The sequence below is a fragment of the Coturnix japonica genome, chromosome 15 (genome assembly GCF_054131305.1).
Source record: "Coturnix japonica strain WE chromosome 15, WE-NBRP24, whole genome shotgun sequence".
Lineage (NCBI taxonomy): Eukaryota > Metazoa > Chordata > Aves > Galliformes > Phasianidae > Coturnix > Coturnix japonica.
The window spans coordinates 3,621,318-3,643,358 of NC_140677.1; the positions used below are offsets into that span (position 1 = coordinate 3,621,318).

At 42.4% G+C, this 22,041-nt stretch overlaps 1 protein-coding gene across 2 annotated transcripts; it reads right to left on the bottom strand.

The window, feature by feature from the left end:
* Positions 1 to 2,193: 2,193 nt before the first annotated feature.
* GXYLT2 (glucoside xylosyltransferase 2) lies at positions 2,194 to 21,933 on the bottom strand. Of its 2 annotated transcripts, XM_015875121.3 has the most exons (7): positions 21,713 to 21,933; positions 15,240 to 15,429; positions 14,906 to 15,037; positions 8,963 to 9,214; positions 7,811 to 7,934; positions 5,571 to 5,743; positions 2,194 to 4,957 (listed from the first exon to the last, which is right to left on the bottom strand). In XM_015875121.3, the coding sequence occupies exons 1-7, from the start codon at positions 21,931 to 21,933 to the stop codon at positions 4,775 to 4,777; spliced, it is 1,275 nt and encodes a 424-aa protein (XP_015730607.1). In that variant the 3' UTR covers positions 2,194 to 4,774. The 2 variants fall into 2 exon arrangements, with proteins under 2 accessions (XP_015730607.1, XP_085372296.1); XM_085516170.1 differs by lacking the exon at positions 8,963 to 9,214.
* Between the last annotated feature and the right edge of the window lie 108 nt (positions 21,934 to 22,041).

Below are 22,041 nucleotides of genomic sequence, written 5' to 3' on the forward strand. Positions count from 1 at the left end.
AGAAAACTTCCACCAAATTACATGCTACCAACGCCCTGGGCACAGATCAATAGCCCTAATGCTGAAGACAACAACGCGAGGTGTATGACCGGCAGATATGTTTATTTTAGTAATGAAGTTCAGATCAGGTATCAAGAGCCCTGACCTAACCTGAGCCTTAACGGAATTTCATTCACTGACGCGCGACACTTTGTGAGATGTTTTAACTCTGCTTGGACAAGAATTGATTTGCATCCTGTGAAATAAGCTGTAGCGATGGAATACAACAGCAAGCATGCACGGTGCAGCAGAATAAGAGCAAAACAGGATTGTTCTCATTCCCGTATGCTCAAGGCCAGGCTTCAAGACTTGGATCTTCTGAAAATATTATGTTTCAATATACATCAATGGATTTACAAGAGAAGGTTGGGTTTGGACATTATCTGTTGTTTTCAAGTTAAGAGCTGAAGGAACACAAGCATGGCACAATAAAATGACAATGAAAAGTTGTGCATTTCTGAACCACCCAAACTCAGAGCCAGGTGCAGCACTCATTCATTCCAAGCTGCCTTTCTTATACCTTCCTCCCAGTACATAGATAGAAAGCTTCTTTTACAACACTCAACAAACCAGAAGATCATTCCAACCAATAGCAGACTTCTTGCACCCGGAGCCCAAGGTGTGAGGAATCTGGTATTCAAACCAATCTGCCCTTCAGAGGCACGGAGCAGAACAGGAGCAGAACAGATCTCAAAGGAGATCTGAGAGAGGTGTGTGCTGAGAAGGCACCTGCCCTGCACAACCACAACCAGCACAGCAGGTTCAGTAACGTGTGTCAGAAGGATTCAGGAACAGCAGCATCACATTCATGGAAATACAGTTCTGTGGGAGCAGGTCAGTCTGGGACACTCTTTTCTTGAAGAAGCACCAGGTCAGTGCGATCAAAGTATTTCAGTTCTAAAAGAGTTAAACACTTTTTGGGTTATGCTGTAATTTTTAGCAAATAACACAAGCAATTTTGGTGTATTTATAGAGCTGTAGAAGTCAAACCAAAATATTTTACCTCACAAAACGAAGCCGTGTTTTGTTAATGTTAAGCGCCGATTCTCATGTTGGTGTTTTGTCTCAATTTTCATTTTCACTTCAAAGGAGGTGTTGACAGTTTGTTTTTCATTCTGATCCAGAACAAAAGCAAGATTTCCAAACACTGCCATTTCTTTTGAAGCACAAACAATTCCTTCCCTCACATCAACTCCAGCTCTTCGAGAGGCTGCGCTCTGTATGAATCCCAGTGTAGATATATGAACCTCCCGTAGGAACATCCCCAGTGCATCTGCACTGCCCCATTCGTGGGGGGGCACGTAGTGTCTGTTTCCCCACGTATCTCAGTACTGACTAAAGCCATTCCTGCTAGTGAGAGATCTTGGATCAGAATAGCACAGACGAGGCTGATTACAGAGCATATAATGGAACACCACACAATTACACACTCCCCAAGCCTGAAATGAAGGAACACTGTATTGATTTACAGCTGGCCTTACCTTTTCTCATGAATTTCAATAGGAGTTTTAGTCTTGACTTCAAAGAGAACGTGACCGAGCCCAACATACCACACAGCTGAGTAATTTGAGCAAATGAGAAAACAATTTCATCAGCAGGCAGACAACTGGCCTGGCTGAAATGACAGCTCAGACACTTCTATCACACAGAGGTGTTGGAGCAAAACCAAGGACACCGCAGCAACAGCCATACAAGAGTGCCAGACAAAAAAGGAGGGGGGGGGGAAGGCAAATGATGCTAAATAACCATATCCCTTCAGTGATACAGAAGACATTCAAGAAGGGTCACAAGAGCAAGTACCGCAGCAGGATGCAGTACAGCAAGGTGAGAAGATGTGCGTTTTAAATGCAACAAACAGGATAAAAGATGACATTTCCCTGTGGCCGTACCTCTGTACACCTTTGAACAGGAAAATACAAGGCCAAAACATTCCAAAGAATATCACAGTCTTATTGAAAGCAAACTTAAGAACAGACTTCAATGAACTTTGGTGTCATACAGTGTATAAAGTAATTCTTCACAAAGGACATGGAAAAAACACTGCACTGGGCAGTTAACATCACTACTACTCATATAACACAACAAGGCCCAGTACACACACACACACACACACACTCTTACCAACAACAAAAGAATCAACACAAAATAGCGAGCTTGCTTAAAATTTCATTTATTTGTACTTTAAGCCAGAGGATCTTAACACAGAAATGCACTGCTATGCCTCCTTGGGAGCTATAAACCATTGGTGCACTTGTCAAACAATAATACACAAGAATTAAACAATACAGGAAAGCTACATAGTTCCTTACACCGCTGTTGTGTAGGTGTACACATGCATACACTCACAGAGCAGTTTCCAGTTTCCACTTGTAAGAAAAAGAAATGATAGCAAAGCTATCTAAGCCCACTTTGTAATGTACAGGCAAGTTAACTAGGAGAACTCTCACCTTTCAGAAACACAACCAAGTGCTTCCTACTCTGTGGTTCTTTGTTGTACAACACGCATTTGTAACCTGATGCTTTTCTTAAATGGCTTCGGGCTAAAAGGAGGTGCTCAGCAGCTCTTAACAAAAGCCCCTACTTATCTACCTTCAGCAAGTTCAAGTATAACATAGCAAAAGTAAAACCTGAATATTTGACGCTGATACAGCAAGGTCTTGGTTACACACTTAACTTTACGCACTGCATATGAGGCCTATCGACTAGACACAGAATTCAGAGTACCGCATGGTGCTGGGTTAGGGCTCACCTTCACACAACCTGGACGCGGCTCTTTGGGCTGCACCCTGCTGCTGCTTTGTCAGTGTGAAAGATTCCTTGTTAGCAACGCATTCAGCATGTTGCAGACAGTACCGATCTACAGGAAATGATTTTGGTTTTCCCTTCTACATTGCAAGGGCGCTGCTCAGTGCAATGCAGCACTGGAAATAAGTAAAATATGAAAGAAAGGGGAAAAGAGGATACAAGGCCCATCTAAGTATTTACACACCCCATTACTGAAATAAATGACGGCTAATTTACGTGAATTAGCCACAAGTACAAAATATGAAATAAATGAAAACTGGTTTCTAAATAAGATTAATATTAGAGCCAACTACTGTTAAAATCAAATACAATATGGTTTTGGAAGCTGTAATAGAATATAAATTAATAATTCCAGCAACAACAAAATCAAAGTTAAATCTTGTAATACATTTTGGAGGGCTCACATTACAGCTTCCCTCCCAACACTCCCCCACAAAAAGCACAGTGGGGAGAACTCTCCCATTCTTCCGGCAAGTTGTTCTTATACTAACAGGAGTCTTCATGTTAAAGCATAAACTTCATGTATTTTAATAGCTCTTTCTGAAAATAACTTGGCACCTCCTGTAAACGTAAAAAGCACTGTTTTGATCCCTAAACGTTTTACATGTAATAATGCCTTTGTTTTGTAATGAATTCCATTCCTTCATTTTATTGTGCCCACCAGTTGGAGGGTTCTGCTGAATCATAGCTTACAGTCACAGCTTTCTGAACTTCTGACCAGCACCACAGCTACACTGTGTGGGCAACAAGGCTTTTGCTCTGCAGCTTTCTGTGGCTTACAGACACCATGGAAATGAGGGATTCAGAGCGGCCAGCAGGCGTCTCATCTATCCTCGTTTGACCTACAGTCAGCTTTACTCTGGTATCTGAAAATTTAGGAAGGCAAACTAAGACTTCTGTATGTTCTTACTGCTATCTTTAAAGGCTTACCTCTTATCATAGGCTTACATTATCATAAACTTCTCAAAACGGCATGCTGAGTTTTCCATTCATTGCCTTTTGGTTTTTGCAGGTTAGTTTGGGTTACATTTTCAAACTTATTTGTAACCAGAAACAGCGCTGTTGGTTTCTTAAGCTGCAACTAAAGCTTCAATTGAAACAGAAAATAAGGCAAGTCGTGGCAGAGGGTAACATCTACACTTCAGCTCTTCCCATGATGAAACTCCAGGCTGTCCACCAAAATAAATGCAGCAGTGCCTCTGTCCTTTACCAGTCCATTTACACCTACGGGGCAAAGCCTGTAAGATAACATCTGAGTCACAGTACAAGCACAAACTGTTGACTGGAATTTGCAGCACAGAGGTGCTAACAACAGACATTTCTGTTTGTCTGTTGTGCCGCTTAGGACCAGCACAGGCCTGCACTGAAGCTGCTAAAACCAAGACACAAGGCTCCCTCTCTTAACACCTTCTGGCTCAGGTGACTCTGTAGCAATGCAGTTTGCCATTGTATCTTTCACACATCACTCTTATGGATGTCACAAACACGTTCATACCTCAAGCACTTGGAAACAAAAATGCTTGCCCTGTCATTTGAAGTTATATTCCATACCTATGAAACAGCTCAAACTGCCACTTCTTTGGTGAGTCCAAGTTCAGAATGAACTTCTGCACAGTTTAAAAGAAGTGATAGTGAATATTGCTGTTCTTAGACAAACAACCCAAGTAAACTCATCAACAAAAGTGAGAACCATCAGCTCTCCCTGTTGCAACCAAAAAGAAGGAAAAAAAGGCAAGGAGGAAAAGAACAAAAGGGCAGTTTAGGTGGATCTCCGGGACTCCTTCAGACTTTATGGTTTCAAAGACTTACCAGGAAATTGAATAAGGATTTTTATGTCTGAGTTTAAGAGGTAACATTCTTCATTTAAATGCTTTAAGACATCTAGGAGAAGCCACCTAGGTGCAAATCTCATGTAAAAATGCGACTCCATTTAGTATCTGTGGTTGGCCCCCAGGTAGACAATGACACGATTTTCATACACCTTCTTCATAGTTTTCTCAATCTGCTTCAGAAACACTTGTGGAATTCTCCCACATAAAGTGTGCACTGTATCCAGGAACTTAGATTGAAGAGGATAGTACAAAGACTGGAAGAGATTGTCTTCAAATGGAAACTAAAGGAGAAAAGAGAAAATAGTTATTAGTCTTCTGTCCAGCTCTCCTTTTGGTAAGGGCAATGGGGGGGATACTGCAGTGTTTTTCAAGAAGGAAGAAGTGGGGAACTTCAGCACAAATTCACTTGTCCACACACATGCAGACTATGTTTAACTGCATTAATGCTGACAGCCTCTTACTTTGTATACAGACCAGGAAGCCTACAGCTCGAACCTCATCAAAGAGGAAATACAGACCTGTGTCTGTACACAAGCTGCTGAAACAATTCTCTGCCTTCTGTGTGCAGAGGCTCCAGCTGCCCAGGGAAAACAAGATTTTATTGAGCATTTGTGAACCAGCATGGTGTGCCAGCAGAAAGAACTCCATTCCATCACTTGTAGTCAGAAAGTCTGATAAATTGCTTTTCTGCAGTACTGGAGATTGAAGTTCACCATAATAGGAAGGATTGTTCACTCCCTCTCTGTGAAACAGGACAGGCCACAACACCTTTGTCATTTGTGACCAATGGGTATGATCAGCTTGATCTGCTGTAATAACAATCTGAGTGACCTGGTTAAAGCTATAACCCACACTGAAATAAAAGGACATCCTCTATTAAAATACACAACTTACATCACGTATCACTTCATAGAGCGCCTTGAATGTAGGTTGCTTATCATCATGGTAGACACCTCTATTTCCATGCAGAATAGAGACACCTTCTTCTTCGGCACCTTTACAGTTACTTCCGTACATACAGTGGTCAGGTCGGTAGTTCCACTGACATGGAAAGACATAGAGGCACTCTACCAACGTCAGTCAGATGCAGTGAGGAGAAAAAACACAAAAGACATATAAAATGAGTGACAAGTTAAGCCATGTTTCTGTGGAAAAGTGGGGACTGATGGCCAGGGAAGGAAAAAAGAAAATATGCAGTTGCTTCTTTTACAAAGATCCAAAGCAGCAACTAGACAAAATATCTTCCTTTCCTGTGAGGATGGCTACACCTGTCTCAGCACTGTCCAACTGCAACTAACCAAAAGAGAAGGCAATGCAAAGACTGGGGTGCAAACACAGATCAACAGTTCATCTTATGAAGTTAAAAATGACAATCAGATCTAGAGAGTGTGTGCTGTGTGGCTGCGTTCAGAGTTTTCTGCCCTAGGAAGAAGTTTCAAGAGATACAGCAGTGTTAGGCAGGCAATCCTGAATTCTCCTGGAGACAGCAGCTAATGCTTGCAATGCATATCCAATGTTTGCTAATGAAGCTCTCATTGAGGCTACAGCAACTTGTTACATGGACACAGAGCAGAGCACAAGAGGTGCTGTATCTTATCCAGTCTTCCTAAGTGCTGTTACCTGTTAGATTCCAAGATCTAGGCTATTTTAAAGATGATTTCTCAAAAGACCCTGAAGCCTTGTTTCCCTACTGATGTTTTTTTAAGCTTCCTCCATGCGAGTCTTTGCAATATGCTTACAATAAATCATGCCAGTGCCTGTGATCCTTTTGCTACAGAAATGGAGTACAACGAATCATTGCACTATGCTGGCAGTCTCTCTCAGAAGCACTGAAGGCAGGATTCTCTACTTGGCCTTTCTTAGCTTCCCAGAAAATCTGCAGCTGGTCCTGTGTGATTGTTGATGAAGTAAGAGAACACTATTCTGAAACACTTCCTCCCCTAAGGCCTCTCCAGCTGAAGACTGCTCCAGAGAGAGCAAACTGTAAGTGGTTTCCATTCAGTATGGCCTATCACACATCCAGAATTGCTCCACGGTGTTGCTGAAAGCACAAGAAGAGCTGCAGTGCCCCATTCCAAACCCTGCTACAGTGAACCTTTCACTAAGCCTGAGCAGATGTTTGCGAGCACAACTCCTCAGCAGGTTACTATGGGGAGAGGATGTCATCAGGTGCTTATCAGCTTTTTATATGTCATTTGAGTATTCTTGATCTTCTCACCATGACTCTTTCACACTCTTTCTTTTTTTTTTTTTTGCTGTCACAGCTGGACTTGGACTCCAGCTGCTCTATAATCCCTCAAATACACTGATCATCAAAACAGCCTGAGGAGACAGGAAGAAGGGTGCATCATTTCAGGCACCAGGTAACAGAGCCATGCAGTTTTAAGCCAGCACAGTGCATCCATAGAAAGCCATCTGCAGCAGTATCAGGTGATTCCTTCCCAGGCCAGTTTTAACAAGCCAGCAATTTGACTCCAAAGGCTGCTCTGCTGTTTTAGTCGCATCCAGCTACTGGGTTCTCTTTTTTCTGTCTAATGTTAGTTTGTAAAGAATTCTGTACAAGTTACAAGGAAAAGGCAGACCACAGCACAGGAGAGAATGCTTATCATATTATTGCTTTTTTCCTCCTCCACACTTAAATTAGCAGCATGAGTTTGACTTCATAACTACCCTGATTTCATGTTCTTTCTCCACAAGACCACAACATTTATGTGGGTGGGTTTTTTTAATTTATAATCTCATAACAGAGATTTTTTTCCCGCTTTCTTTTTCCCCCAAGATTGAGGCTAACATACAGAGCATATCAAGGACACTGATTTCCAGCATCAGACTGCAATAAACAAACATTAGCTTGCTTTGAGTTTGCTTTCCCCTATGTTAGTTGCATTTGACTATATATATATACTATGACTCGTAAGAGCAGAAGAAAAGGAGGTGGAATAAGTAAAGATAAATCCAATCTGATTGTTCTTAAGTTCACTCGAGGGAACACAATCCTGGGTGTGCTTACACATTACCTTCATGTCAGAGTACTCTATGCATATTAGAAGTATGAAACAGCACTTCTTTGCATCTAGTAAAGTCAATAAATGCTCTTAGCACAGATAAACGTCACTTCAAGAAAGCTTACTTACCTGGGTTAAAGTAAAAAATAATGTTTAGTAAATCCTGGTCTCCCCATGTAATGTAATTTTTGTACTTCTGATATAACGGATATAACATTTCCTCCCAAGTCAAACCACTCGGTATCACGCTGTTCTGCAGGGCAGAAAAACAGAAACAGTGAATTAATGCTGTTATTGTTGACACGATGTATGACTCAGAGCGCAGCAACCACATACCTGTAAGGCTGCAAAGCCATGGTAAGATATCTAGGAAAGAAAGAACTGCTAGGAAATGCTCTGGTTAGGGCTGGAACAGTGAAGCTGATTGTGCTCCATTGATCTAACTAAACAGGAAAACAAAGCCTAGCTTTGATGTCAGCGCCAGCTATTCAGAACCTTCCTATACTGAGCACTAGGGAGAAGAAGTGGAAAATAAGTGCAGGGATGAGCTGAAAATTGAGGTAGAGAGGTGAGGAAAAAATGCAAACTGAAAATGATTGTCCTTTCTCAGGGAATTCTGATAATAAGAGCGAGTTGGTTTAATTTCTTCAATCAAACTGCTCCTGATATGTTATGGATAACTTCAGGCCTTGACTGATAAATAAGGTCGCTCAGGGCTAAATTAAGTTTCTTAAGAGGTTACAGAGCATGTGCTCAACAAAACAAGTGAGATTTCACATAAGCCTTTCACAAAAAAAAGATGAGGTGTCAGTTTGGGTAGTGAAAACATCCCCTTTTCACTTCTACCAATCCACAGAATCGCTCTATCTGCAGCAGAAAACAACATTTCACTCACAGTAGATGCAAACAGTGACCAGTTCCTCTGGATATTTACATCAAGCTTTTCAATTAAAAAAAAAAAAACAACACAATGATTGCACTGAAGGTCCCTGAAGTTATTCTTTAATGTACTTGAGAACAAGAGTGAAATGCTGAAGCACTCGGTTTCACTACTGCAAGGAGGCTGCTTCATCTGCAAGTCCTCAGTGCCTCTCAGCCTCACGAGGACATTTCTCATGTTTTAATAATCATTTCCATTTAAGTACTAAAAGAACTGCAATATGCATACTATATTTTTCATGCTCCTTATAATCCAAACTTCATTTATTTTTGTACTAAATTCTAAAAGAAGGAAAGATTCCACAGGTCACTAGTTACTGCAACAGCTGTATTTCTTCTCACCCTGAACTGAGTGCTGCGTATCCGTGTTAAATTCATTAGCATCACTCCAGAATTGACTCCAGTTGTCCCATAGTACGGGTGACGTGCAAATCGACTATACCAGCCAATCTTTGGTATTTCGTGCTCTGGGGCCATAGCAGCTAGCTGCGTTGAGTTGAATTCTTTCAGGATGTGCCAGATGTCATCGATGGGCCTCAGGAAGAGAACATCCGTGTCCACGTAAAGGAGAGAATCCACATCCTTTAAAATAACCTTTCGGGTTTGCACAGTAAGGAGAGATGAAAAGGAAACCAAACAGACAACAAAAAGGAAGATTACTGGCCAAAGGCACTTCTACATTAAACTGCTCATATAAAGTAAGTTGCTGATTTATCATGTAAAACATAACTATGTACAGGAACAATTCTTCCTATTACAACCATGTACTCCTACACAAAGAGGCTTATATTCAATATTAATACATAAAAAATGTTTTAATTAAGAAGACCTTATTAATCACAAAAAATGCATAATTATCCTCCTGAGGAACAAAACATTCCTTGGTGAATGGAAGCGTTCTATTAAAGCTCATCAGGCCAGATTATCATCTCTGTTATCAGACTCTATATCAGGAATAACAGTAAAGTTGGTCAAGTCACAGAGGTGTAAACGTAAATTAGATCCAGAATACTTCATCTATTATTGTTAACCATGGTCCCCCTTGTGGCTATCCAAGTGCTTACATGCACTTAATTTCTTCCTTAATTTCATTCTTAATTTCTTCAGCAATTGAGAAAAACCCCCTGCTTTCTGCAGCAGCTGTTTGGAAATTAGTGAATATCAGTTGCTCAGGCTGACCATCAGGTTCAACTGAACTTTTGTTGCTCTTCATTATTTGAGAAAACTGTTCAAAGATTCCTGGATTTTTACCATGCTCTCATCTCCAAACTCTATTTATCTCCCTTTTTATTTGAAAAGCAAACCCAAAGGGCTATTGATTTACACCAGGCACTGGACTGCAACCATCAGTCACTTGTCTGATTGCAGCGATGATAATGATAACCCCTCCTATTTACACAGATAATAAAATATTAAATTTTAAATTAAATTAAATCCAAATAAATGGATTTTTACATGAATTGAAATGTAACGTGACAAAGGTTATTTGTGAAAGACAGAGAGAGCAACCAGATTTTGATCAAGTGAACAAAATACTTCTTAAGATGTGCTCGACAGATATCCATTAAGACGCCCGATCTGTGAGTATGGATCTGAGTGAGACTTTTCACCTGATGGAACACTTCACAATTCAAACTGACATTCAGCCAAGTTTAACAAATTCCTGACATAACTGTATGTTCTTCCTACATAGCAGGGCAGGCACGAGAAGGCAAATGTCTGTACATCTGGCTTACAAGAATCTCCATCTAAATAAGTCCAACAGAGTCCAGACCACTCCACCATACAGGAGGTTGTAGCAATATACTATCAATAATTCTTTGCTAGGCACAAAACAGCATGTGACTTGAGTAGTTCAGTAACACACTAAGGAGCTGAAGTCCAGTACTTAGTGAAAAATCACTTTAAGTCAGCAGATGACAGGTAGTTGAAAAGAAGAAAAGGATTTTTAGCTTAAGGATATTCTTGATACTGCATATTATTATGTAGCACCGACAAGACCTAATCCATAGGGATCCACTGTATTAAGGCATATAAAATGAAAGTATTAAATAAGGAAAAATCCCGCCAAATTTAGTCCAAGACGGGAGGTAACACTCAAATACACAAAGAGCATGATAAAAAGCTGTTAGATTCTGCCTGAGGGACAGCAGTGCATCACAGAGCAAATCAGGGTTTTACTTTATTTTTCTTACATAATGCCCTTGCAGAGAGGCAAATTTAGGCATTTCCCAGCAGGAAATGAAGGGGAGAGTTCAACACGTGCACTTGGGAACCCCTCTCAAACCTAAGTGTCGGTGTGAGCGCTGCCTCTTCCAGCAGAAAAACGTGGGGTGTCTTTTTTCCAGTAACTGCAAACATAGACATAGAACTCATCCTCTGAAAGTCAAAGGACTGTAGTAGTTTTCCTGTGTATCAATGGATTCAAGCACACATTCCAGTCGTTTGTGCAGTGGGTGCCCACTGACATTCCACCCCACACTTCCCACCTTCTTGTCCTACACCCTCCTTTCCTGGCCTGCAAAAAGAGTCTTGCCTCTCTCCTGTCCCAGGTGCTGCCCGCAGTGACACCCAACAGGCTGAAAGAAAAGCTGTGCTGCTCCTTATAAGCTCTTCACACTTTCCTCTTTGCATGAAAAGTGTAAAGACTTATTTAAAACCTACACTTTGGTTTGAATTGATCACATCCCCTTCTGACTGTGCATTTAACCTGGCTTTCGGTAGAGGACTGCACTTGTCTCCTTCCTCGCCCTATGGGCACTTACTGCTTAAAAGAGTGATTTGTTTTTTTCACCCCATCAATAAGGAGTATTCTTAGTAAATCCATCAAAAAGTTCTGTACAGAACTTACTGTATTTAGCCTGACACGTTGCTTAAATACTCAATTACCTGTAATTTCATTTCACAACTTCTGTCTCTGTAGATTCCCCTTTGTTGCAAGACTGGCAAGTAGTAACACGCTACTGTGTGAACACATATTGGAATATTGGGAAGTTGTGTTACACGATAGTTTGCAACAGCTAGTGTGTCAATTTAGCTGAGCTTTATCCAAGAAAAGGGATGAATCAATGAGCCACAATTAAGTTTGCATCTTGATGCTAATGCAGTACTGCAAATTAGAGTTTCCAAATTCAACTGTAATTAGCAATTAACTCAAGTTATAACAGAATTTTGTCTCGATAAAGCCCTTACATCTATCCCCAGTGTTGCTCCACTGATCCATTAAGTAGGTTACTTCATTGTTCTCATCAAGAGCACACAGGGATAATGTTAGTCCACCTTCAGTAGACTCAGTGTCCTGGGAAAAGTCCTAAGTGTTAGTTACTATTAGAAATAAAACCATCCAAGAATCCCTGAACATTTTACCTGGTTGTTTCAGTAGCTCTAAATAGCAATACAGAACCAGCTGAAAGTCAGCTCTGTGGTACGGCATTCATGAGATCACAACACGTTGTTCTAGCGTCAATGTTAGTACTACAAAACAGTCTAAATGTCACAACTATGCTCTCACTGGAAAAAAACAACAGATATTTAGGATTATCCTCAGGAATCCTTACAGTCCAGTTAGACTAACCCCCCACCCCCACCCCAAGATACCCAAAAACCAGAATATGGCATTGGCTGATAATTTATTGGGGTGTCAGAAGAGGGAGAAAGGCAGGAAGGAGAAAAAACCATAACCCACTTGGCATACAAAAGGAACTGGATAAGAATGAAGAAGTCTTGCTTCACATACACTTCCTGCATGATTTTTGGGATAAAGAATTCCTAACACTGCACAACAGCTTTCTCAGGCTGTACAGAGCTGCCTGTTATTGCCATGTCCCTGAGTTTGACAGCACATGGAAAGACGTTCTACTCAGTAGAGAAATGTTAACCTTCCTATTTACAGAAGATGTCAGGTGTGACTGGTGAGAGCATTCTCTTCTAGTGTTTTTTTTTTCTTTTAAAGTTTCATCCTTCTTAAGAATTCAGACCCTGTTTTGAGATCTGCATCTTCCTTATTCTGCCTTTGAAGACCACATTAATGGTGTTATTGAAACAGCTTGCAGCAAGATATTTCAACTTCTTCACTGTGAGAGTACTCCAGGCTACTTTTGTGTAGCAAATATAAGATCAGATGTCACAGAACGCCTCTATGGAGACACAGACTGCCATATGATCTTCCTGAATATTTGAGTAACTCAAACTAATTCAACAACTAATTGCAAATACATCATTAACCTGTTACCCAGGACAAACCACTTCATTACTACAAGCTGTAGGATCACATCCCATAGCTCTAGTTTCGAAGGCCAGTGAAACCCCTGAAAGATTCTCACATGATTTTCTTTTATCACATTCCTCATCCCCTCCTGCCCACTTTCACATGCCTGCTGGTGCTGCTGAAGATTCTTTGGCAGGAGAGGCACTTGTGAATCAAAGGCTCGCATTCCACTCAGGCTTAGCATTATCAGGAACAAGACAATTTGCACCACTGAGGGCTAAACAGCTGATAAACTCAGCTACTGCTCTCCTGGGATCCTCCCTAAATCCAGTCATATTTTCCACTGCTGTGGTAGAAAATGCTTAGCACAGTTAAGGATAAACAATACATATAAATCAAAACAGCTCTCTAAGCAACAGCACTAAAGACCTTCAGTTCCCACCCCGTGCAGACAGGACTTTTACAGCACAGTCGTATTCAAAGGGGCTTATTCAAAACAATGGTGGCTGAAATTACCCAGATTGAAGCTACAGATTTGAGCAGCAGAAACCCAAGAGGACACATGCCACCTCCGCTATCACTATGACTTGTTTTCTCATTATATCCACAACAACTTGCATCAGTCACTGCCGTTCTCAGTCAGCTATGCCTACTGAAATCCAAAGCCTCAGCCTGACAACACACAACATCTTGTGATTCCCCAAGAGAAACAAACATTCACAGTTTGATCTGCTTCAGACTTTTCCTAAGAAAACATGCAACGGTCTAATATTCCTTGTAAGAAGTTACTGCAGAACTTCAGAAACATGGCAAGCAACAAGGAAGGAACCAAAAAAGCACTGTCCAGCTTAAATGAATTGGTGTGAGTGCATAACTCTATTATCAAAAAGCTGATGACAAATAAAACCATTGCTGTGTCAAGTGTCTACCAAAATGACAAAAATACTGCAGATATAGGAAGAGCAGAGAACCGTGTTTACCTAGTGAGACCAGCCCCGTATGAGTACATCCTTACAACCAATCTGTACAGAACAAACCAACACTGAAGGATTATTTTCCAGGTGATATAAATATTTACTCAGGGAACAGAGGATCCCAGTTGAAGATGAAATTACTTCCAGCCCATCTGGCCTTTGTGCATCTGAAAGTCCAGCCCTAAACAGCAGATAAACAGAACTGCTGACAGCACATATTTTCTCACATATGTATTCATAGTCTAAAATCTCTGGACGTGCAGCTGTCTCCTGATTGTTTCCATCTGAGAAAGTAAAGATTCCTTTGTTCCCCTATTTCTCGGAAGATGGCAATGAAGAAACCTGGACCATGTGAACAGCATGGAGTCACCCCAACCAACCAGCAGTGCACAGGATACTTTGATGCATCAATTCCACAGAAATTGCTTTCTGCATAAAAGTTCATAAAATTTTGCATATTTCTGCATATGCAGAACTGTAACCAACATGTTACTTCTCTCTAACAGCCCTAAATATCTTCCAGATTTACAACTCCAAGTACTATACAGTAAGGAGCATAAGTTTTCTGTGAACCTGAATATTCCACAGTGCACAGGACACGTGCATGAAATCTGACCTTGTGTACGCTGGAACTGTTACCTTCAGGGCACATCCTACACTCTTCTTACACAAGAAAAGAGATTGCTGAAAGCATCATTCCGAGGACTAACACATGGGAAGGGAGGGATGGGTAAAGAGAACATGACTGCACACTGAAAAGAATGTTATTTATGGAAAGCATGCAGCATCTACCCTGCAAGAGCTCTCACACTGAGCCTTAAGTGGAAGTTCCACTGAGAGCCTGGTGGAACTAGAGACAAATAAGAAACATATTCTTCAATAGCAGGGAAAAAAAAAAAAAAAAAAAAAAGCAAAGCTGGATTTCTGGTTTGTTTTAAGCAGCAGAAGTACAGATTAAAATATCTTTACACAGATGTTTCAGCCCAAAAATTGTTCTAATATTACACCAGCAAAGCTTCCTTTTTGTGGAAATAAGCTTTTTTCTTCTTCTTCTTCTTTTCCCTCCCTCCTGAAGCAATCTCCTCACAAAGCCAGGTGCCTTACCGGAAGAAAAAGGCGCTGAGCAGCACATGGTTTGAATAACTTTTTCCATTCCTGAGCATTTCCTACTGAGAAGGTTATTGGGTAAATGTTGTATTCAAATTTCTTTGTATACGAGGAAGGCCATTCCTGTAACTGAAAGACAATCATGGAAGAATTAAACAGTACAAACTATAAGGTATTGCTTTTGCTGTTTAATATGCACATATAGGGTATTTAGAAATCACTTCCACTAATAAAACACTTAGTTGTTACTTGCTGTCAGCATAGTTGTGCTCTGGGGTCTGCAGCTTGTAACTAACCTATGTACTTATTTACTGAACAACACAGAACTCACTTTCTTGTTAAATTCAGGCTTAAGGGAATCCTCAGAAAAAATGTGAAAGCAGAGCCTCCTGTTGCTGAAGAGAACTGCTGATTTCAGCATGATGAGAGTCTCTTCCAGCCGGTCCCCACATGCCACGACTGCCAGATGCATGCATTGTAGAGATGAAGGCTCTTTTGAATGTTTTTGTTCTCCAGGCTTCCTGAAAATACACAGACACATAAAAATAAATTGAGATAAAAATGAAGAGATCTCTGCACTCAGAGCAGGTTTTTTTCCTTCCTTTCCATCACGTAGAGGATCAGGAGTTTCTTTTCCCTGATTAGACAGCCACAGAAAATGCAAGTATGGTGCCGGTTCCGGTCAATGGTACCAACCAAGAGTGCTAAAATTACCTCACAAATAAAGAAGCTATTTTCAGAATTTTCCTCCCTTAGTGATCTTGCATAAATCCCTGCACTACATCCACACATGAAACCAATTCAACAGCACCGCAAACCAGACCACAGCTTACTGAGCGCTTTCCTTCCTAGCTTTGAGTCTGTGCAGCCTGAACGGCCAGTCTTCAAACACAATGCAGGTCACAGAACTATAGCCAGTAATTTCATTACCAGGATCACAACTTCTGGCTAGATTGGAAGAAGACAGCTACTCCTTACTTAAAAAGTCACCCATCCATATGTAAATTATTCTAACAGTTAATTAATTTTGCTTTTAAAAATGCACTCCTTAATCCTGGCCTGAAGGTACTGGCATCATTTCAAAGGACTGCTCTGCATTTTGCTGGGTGGAATCCCTGAGATTTTGCTAAAATACAGATTTTGTTCAAAACAAACATATTCGTTTGTCCCAGATGAATCAGGCTACATTCCACAAGCAGTCTATGGCAAAGCCGTGGGCTTTCCCCACTTAGCCCCAATGTGTAGGGTTTAAAACATTTCCACCTGCCCTGAGTCTGCACAAACACAGCATATTCAGGCTATTTGCTACTCAGAGATATCAGAGTCCTTTCTGGGGACTTGGAGATGTTTTGAAAATCCAGCCTTTTGGTTTTATGTCCTCCCCCATCAGTCAGTATGGAGGTGAAAATTGCATCCTCTGAGAATGATGCTACTGTACTGTATTCACATTCCCACAGATGGCATTTGTGCTCCTTTAGATGCATCACTGGTGACAAAGCAATGAAATCACAAGCACTGTAATCATTACAGTAAGTTTGAAGGCTAATCATAGATCACTAGCAGCTCTTGACATACCACTGAACAGAGGATATCAATCCCTGCCTGTTCACAGCACACACAATTATGTACATAACTAATCAGTAAAGTTAACACTATTAAACAGAAGTCCTAAATAAAAAGAAAAATTATAGTTAACGAAGCAGTAATTATCTTTTCCAGACATTAAAGCACTACTCAATATAACAGCAGCCTTCTCTCGATGGAGTAACCAACTTTTGTGTTAAGGAATACCAACCAGAGGCACTCTACTTGCTATACAAAGTATTATGTTTCATTAATGGTTTAAAGTTTCAGGCTTTAGTCTTAATTAAACTTCAATTTTATCAGCGTATAAATAATAGAACACCACATCTATATGAAGCGGTATTTACTTCCCAACCTATTAGTGTAAAAACCACTGAATTATTAAAGTGAATAATTAGCTGCTCACACAGACCCTTCTCTCCCCACCCCCCATCTCTTTAATCTTCCCTCGTAATTGAGTCCCTAAATCAAGCCATATGCAGGATGAAAACTGCTTTAATAGGGCCTTGGCAGTAGAATTCACTGGGAGAGGGACTAAACTCGGAGTTTTTACTTTAACTTTTCACCGCCCTACACCAAGTCACTAAACTTGTTTGCTTTTTCAGATATTTCAGCCACAGCAGACAGTCCTACAAGACCATGGGGGGGCACGAAGGAACAAGGAAAATATCTCCTGCCTACACAGACACCTTCCCAGCCCAGAGGGGAGGAGGGAGCTGGGCTTCTGAGTCCTTACAAGTCATGAGAACCTGATATTAGCAGGAATAAAAAGATGAAAGCAGCAAGGAGATACAGAAGAGCACTGGGAGATCACAGCACAAGATTTTGTGTCTTTAAGTACATTAGGAAACAAAGAGGACTGTAAGAACAAGGGTAAGCTGGAAAGGGAGGTAAGAGTGCCACAGCAGGAAGCACTTACAAAAATCTCAGCTTAGTCTTTACAAAGTTGTTATTATCTGAAAGCCTGGGGAAAAAAAAAACAACAAACAGGAGTAAAGAAAAAGCTGGACTTGCAAATAAGCAGATCTTTGTCATCTTGCTCTTCATCTTCCTGATTCAGGACATAAGAGTTTTTTATTGATGTATTAGAAACCTAACTCAAATAACATCATCCCAAACTCTTCTGCACCACTCTCTATCTTACCCATCTGTTTGGAGACAGTTATTTCCCAATCCTCATAACATTGCTATACAAGAAGCAATTGGACAGATCAATACAATGGAAAAGGTGTTACAACAAAGGTGTGATGATGGAAGGACTGGCACAATAGAGAGGTGCTATAACGGAAGGGAAGAAGATTGCTCACCCATATCAAGAGATTCCAGGTTCACAGGGGAAAACTTCACCAAGGAGAGATCTCCCAAAAGAGATCCTTCCCCAGTGACAGTCAGCCCTCACACGGGGTCTAGGAGCGGTGCAGGCTCTGCTCACTCAGCTCAGTTGCCTTCCCCTGTGCTCTCAGAGCTGCCCGGTCCTTTCCCAAGATGCTCAATCAGTGGTTCAGGCCGGGACTCAACAGTTACCAAACACTTGCTTAAGATTAAGCATTGCACATCACAAAATAATTGCAGAATAGATCCCTGTGAAACAGCTGAAGCCAGACTTGGTGAGATATAGCAGAATACAATGCTATAGCAAAGGTCTTCCAACAAAACAGACCAACTCCCATCCAGTTACCCAAAGGCATTTTATTTACTGCAGACATTTTGTTTCTGACAGACATGGTTGCAGGCATCCTGGCCTGAGTGCTCAAGCACAGCAGCGTACATTTCTAGGCCCTAAAGTTTAGATTACATGCAATTTTCTTATTAGTCACAGCCAAAGTGTCTCAAACATAATTAACCCAAAACCTGTCTAAATCAATCCAGATCCATTCAAAATAACGCATTCCTGTCTCATTATGGAGCCCGCTAATCTATTCAAGCCTTCAAATTTATTCCAGAGAGAAAGATAATGCATGCAGATTCCTACAAAATGCAATATAGCTGTTAGCTTTTGAAACCCTCTTCTTATTATGATCTCATTTGCTCTCGCAGCGTAAACAAGGTTAGATTTAGGCAATGTATCAAAACGGGTGATTCACTAAATGGGCTCCTTTCCTGAGAGTCAGCGCTGAGTCAATGCCCCAGCAGTGGCTGTTATATGAAACACATTCTCTCACTCTCTTTAAAATATAAATTAGAAAGTGTCAAAATGTTTTTAAAATAAAAGCTCTCACTTTAATGCAGTCACACAAAATTCACTGCAGGCTCCGACAATAAGAACTGTTGAAGTCTCAACCTCCTCCCACCACTCAGACTAAGAGGGAAAACACTCAAACCAGAACAAATGTTTCCATCTTCCTTTATCAAGAATGTTCTTTGTTGGTGAAGTATGAGATATTCGGGCCATCGGCATGTTATTATGGCCTATCATACTCAAGCCAAACTTGCATGTGTCTTGCACACAGGCAGAAGAGAGAAAAAAATATCTTGACTGGTTGCCATAGAAGACGCACTTGGCTTTGGCAAAGTTTCTATTAGGCATGTTTAGTTTCCTGGAAGAAAGTGTGGTCACATCTGCCCTTCAAATGTGAAAGAACTTTTGTGCTTTACGATACCTCACACACACTGATCTGGCACGTATGAGTACTCCTCATATGAAGAAAACCCTGTTGAAGCCACAGGACTTGCCTCTTCCAAAAGGAATCATCAGTAAAGCCACCATCAAAAACTGGCTTTCCAAGCTGACTAGAATGTGATGCTTACCTTTGGATTTGCCCAGGTCATCTAACAACCAAGGCAGGGCACACGAGTTCACCAGCAGCTGCCAGGCACCAGCCTGTTGGTGATGCACAACTAGTAGAGCTCTGAACACGTATGACTAGAGTAGAAGAAACGTGCACGCCTTAAGGATTGAAAATGAATGTCTTCTCATGTTGCACAAAGCAACATTAGGGAATCCCAGTGTCTGCAGTGGGACCTTGTAAACCCAGCGCACATCCCATCTGGCCCCAGTTCAGACACAAACCTGTATCCTTCTGGCAACACTGTATCAATCAACGTGGGAAAACAGAACCAAACGATTCGGACATGACTTCAGTAAAGTTACCTTAGTAAGTCCACAAACTTACTTCAGTCAGTCCACAAACAAACCAGCAGCAGACTATAAGGTCTTCCATGATCAGATCTCCCATCCCAAAGGAATCAGATCACACACCACCCCTCACATGGATTTAAAAAATCTCCCTTGGCTCATAAGGAGTAACTAAAATAATCATTGTTCCATAGGAATGAACAGGTAACAGTGACCTCAATTCAGCACGTTACATCTGATGTGCTTTACTACAAGCACCTGTATGAGGAAATGCTCCTGAAGGAACAGGAACACTCACTCCTGAAGCTAGCACCTATGTAAAGCACTGTTTCCTCTACTCCAAATTCAAGCCTCTGAGAACACTGCAGCTTCCAATGTATTTTGGATCAGACTTGTTAAGACAAGCAGATCCCGTTGCCTGACCCCTTCCCTGTGCTGGTGTGATCCGTGCCAGCACAGCACCTGTTAGCAGATGGCTTTTCACAGTATCACAGTATCACAGTCTCGTGCGGGTTGGAAGGGACCTTAGAGATCATCGAGTCCAACCCCCGGGATTTGATCCTCCTGTGTAGCAGAGAGGCACTTCTACCACTTGCGCCACAGGGGGGATTCGAACCCGGGTCTCTGGTGTTGCAAAGTGGCGTCCTTAACCACTGCACCACCGGAGGCTTTTGTTCTCCCAAGAAGGCAGGCATCTCCTCCAACCGCTTCACATCATTCACAAAAAATCATTTATTTAAGACCCCACATTTTATGTTGGTGTTACCTATCAAAGTGCAAAACTGTTTGGTAAGCATCAGGACTGGATGTGTCAGTAATGCAGCCCTGGTTGGTGCCAGCAGCACAGGATCATACATTGCCAACAAACATGGGGGGAAAAAACCAACCCAAAGTGGAAGCAAAGGCTGAAATCCATCATTTCACTTTGTTGCTATGATTCTTCCACGCTGCAAAAGAACAGCAACAAAAAGTCTACAGCCTTTGTAACAAGCACTTGCAAAGTCATGAAGTAATAGAACAGCCTGATAAGGACAACTTTTGGAACAGGGAGATGCTCAGCGAGAAGCTCATTGAAATGGAGCTGTTGTTTACCCTCTCCAGCAGTTTCATACTTTCTGCCGCCTCCCTCAGAGTTCTTGATTTCCATGATAATTGCAGAGATATGCCTTAAAGAAAAATGACTTCAGGAGGTACAGTTGCTGGTGGAAATAATCCTGCTTTAATGCATGCATTTGAATTCTGCCCATGATGCATTCCCAGCCACAGTAAACATCTCCTGCATTCAACGGGGTAACAATGCTTGCACCAAACCCACTGCTTCACTACGTTAAGGGATAAGAGCTCGAGAAACAGGAGTGGCCTTTCATTCAGAACATCTCTGTGAAATCATGAATCAAAGACACAAAGACATACCAAGTTAATTAGATATGAGGTCACACTGACCATAATATAGTTGGAATGCAACAGGGAAAGCGGCCCTCCCACCACTGAAAGCACACTGCCCACATCATTCCTTTTAGTAATTAGAATACTGTTGTTTTGGGGTTTTTTAAATAATCCATCCACAAGGCCCTGATGGGGAATACAACACACAACCTCCAACTTGTTTTCTGCCACGGTTACGCATAAAAAGTGTTTAAAACAAAATATGAATAGTTCGAAATCTGACGGTGCCAAGCAGCTTGGAAAGCAGCGGTAAAGCACAAAAGGAGCCAGCACCTTTCATCTCCCCCAGCATTAAATCGGAGCAGGTCTCGCTCTCAGCGCTGACAGCAGCTCCCGAGGCAGCAGCAGCAGCACATCGCGCACGGCAGCCTTCAAACAAGGCCACAGCTCTGGGAAAAGCCGCAGCTTCGGAGGATCGCTGGCACACGGAGCCGCTCCCGCCCGCAGAGCGCGAAGCCTCCACTTTCGTGGCACCTCCGGCACAAGCGCGCTCAGTTAAACGCACATAAGCCTGCAGCCTAAAGCAGAGATCGGGGCAGGTTTCCACCGCAGGGAAACTTGGCTAAGGATAAGAGTTCCGGAGGGCCGCCGAGGGGAGCGAGCTCCCGGGGCAGGGCAGCCCGAGCAGCGGGCGGCGCTCCCAGCGGGTGCCGTTCCCAACAGGGCGATCGCGTGTGGCTCCCGATCCCCGCCGTTACCTGGCAGCGGCGAGTCCGCCCCCGGGCGCGCTCCTCCGCGTCGGGCTCCGGCTGAGCCTCGGCTGCCGGCGGCCGAGGGGAGCGGCGGCGGCGGGGCGGGCGGCCGCGGAGGGAGCGGGCGGCGGGCGAGGGGGCGCGGCGGCGCTGCCGGCCAGCAGGTAGAGCAGCAGCAAACTGCCCAGCGCCAGCAGCGCCGCCGCCACCTTGCACGACAGCCGCATGGCGACGGCTCAGCGCGACCGCCCGCCCCTCTGCGCGCCCGCCGCCATCGCCGTCACCATCGGCCGCGGCCCGGAGCGGGGACGTGGCCGCCGAGCCCCGGCCGGCGC

Bases quoted from the DNA above. Each gene is read 5' to 3' on its own strand.
- GXYLT2 (XM_015875121.3), bottom strand. From the start codon at position 21,933: ATGCGGCTGTCGTGCAAGGTGGCGGCGGCGCTGCTGGCGCTGGGCAGT. The intron at 9,215-14,905 runs GTAAGGCACCTG...CAAACCCGAAAG, and splicing joins CTCAGCGCCTTTTTCTTCCG to GTTATTTTAAAGGATGTGGA. The intron at 7,935-8,962 runs GTGAGAAGAAAT...TCTGCCCTGCAG, and splicing joins TACGCAGCACTCAGTTCAGG to AACAGCGTGATACCGAGTGG.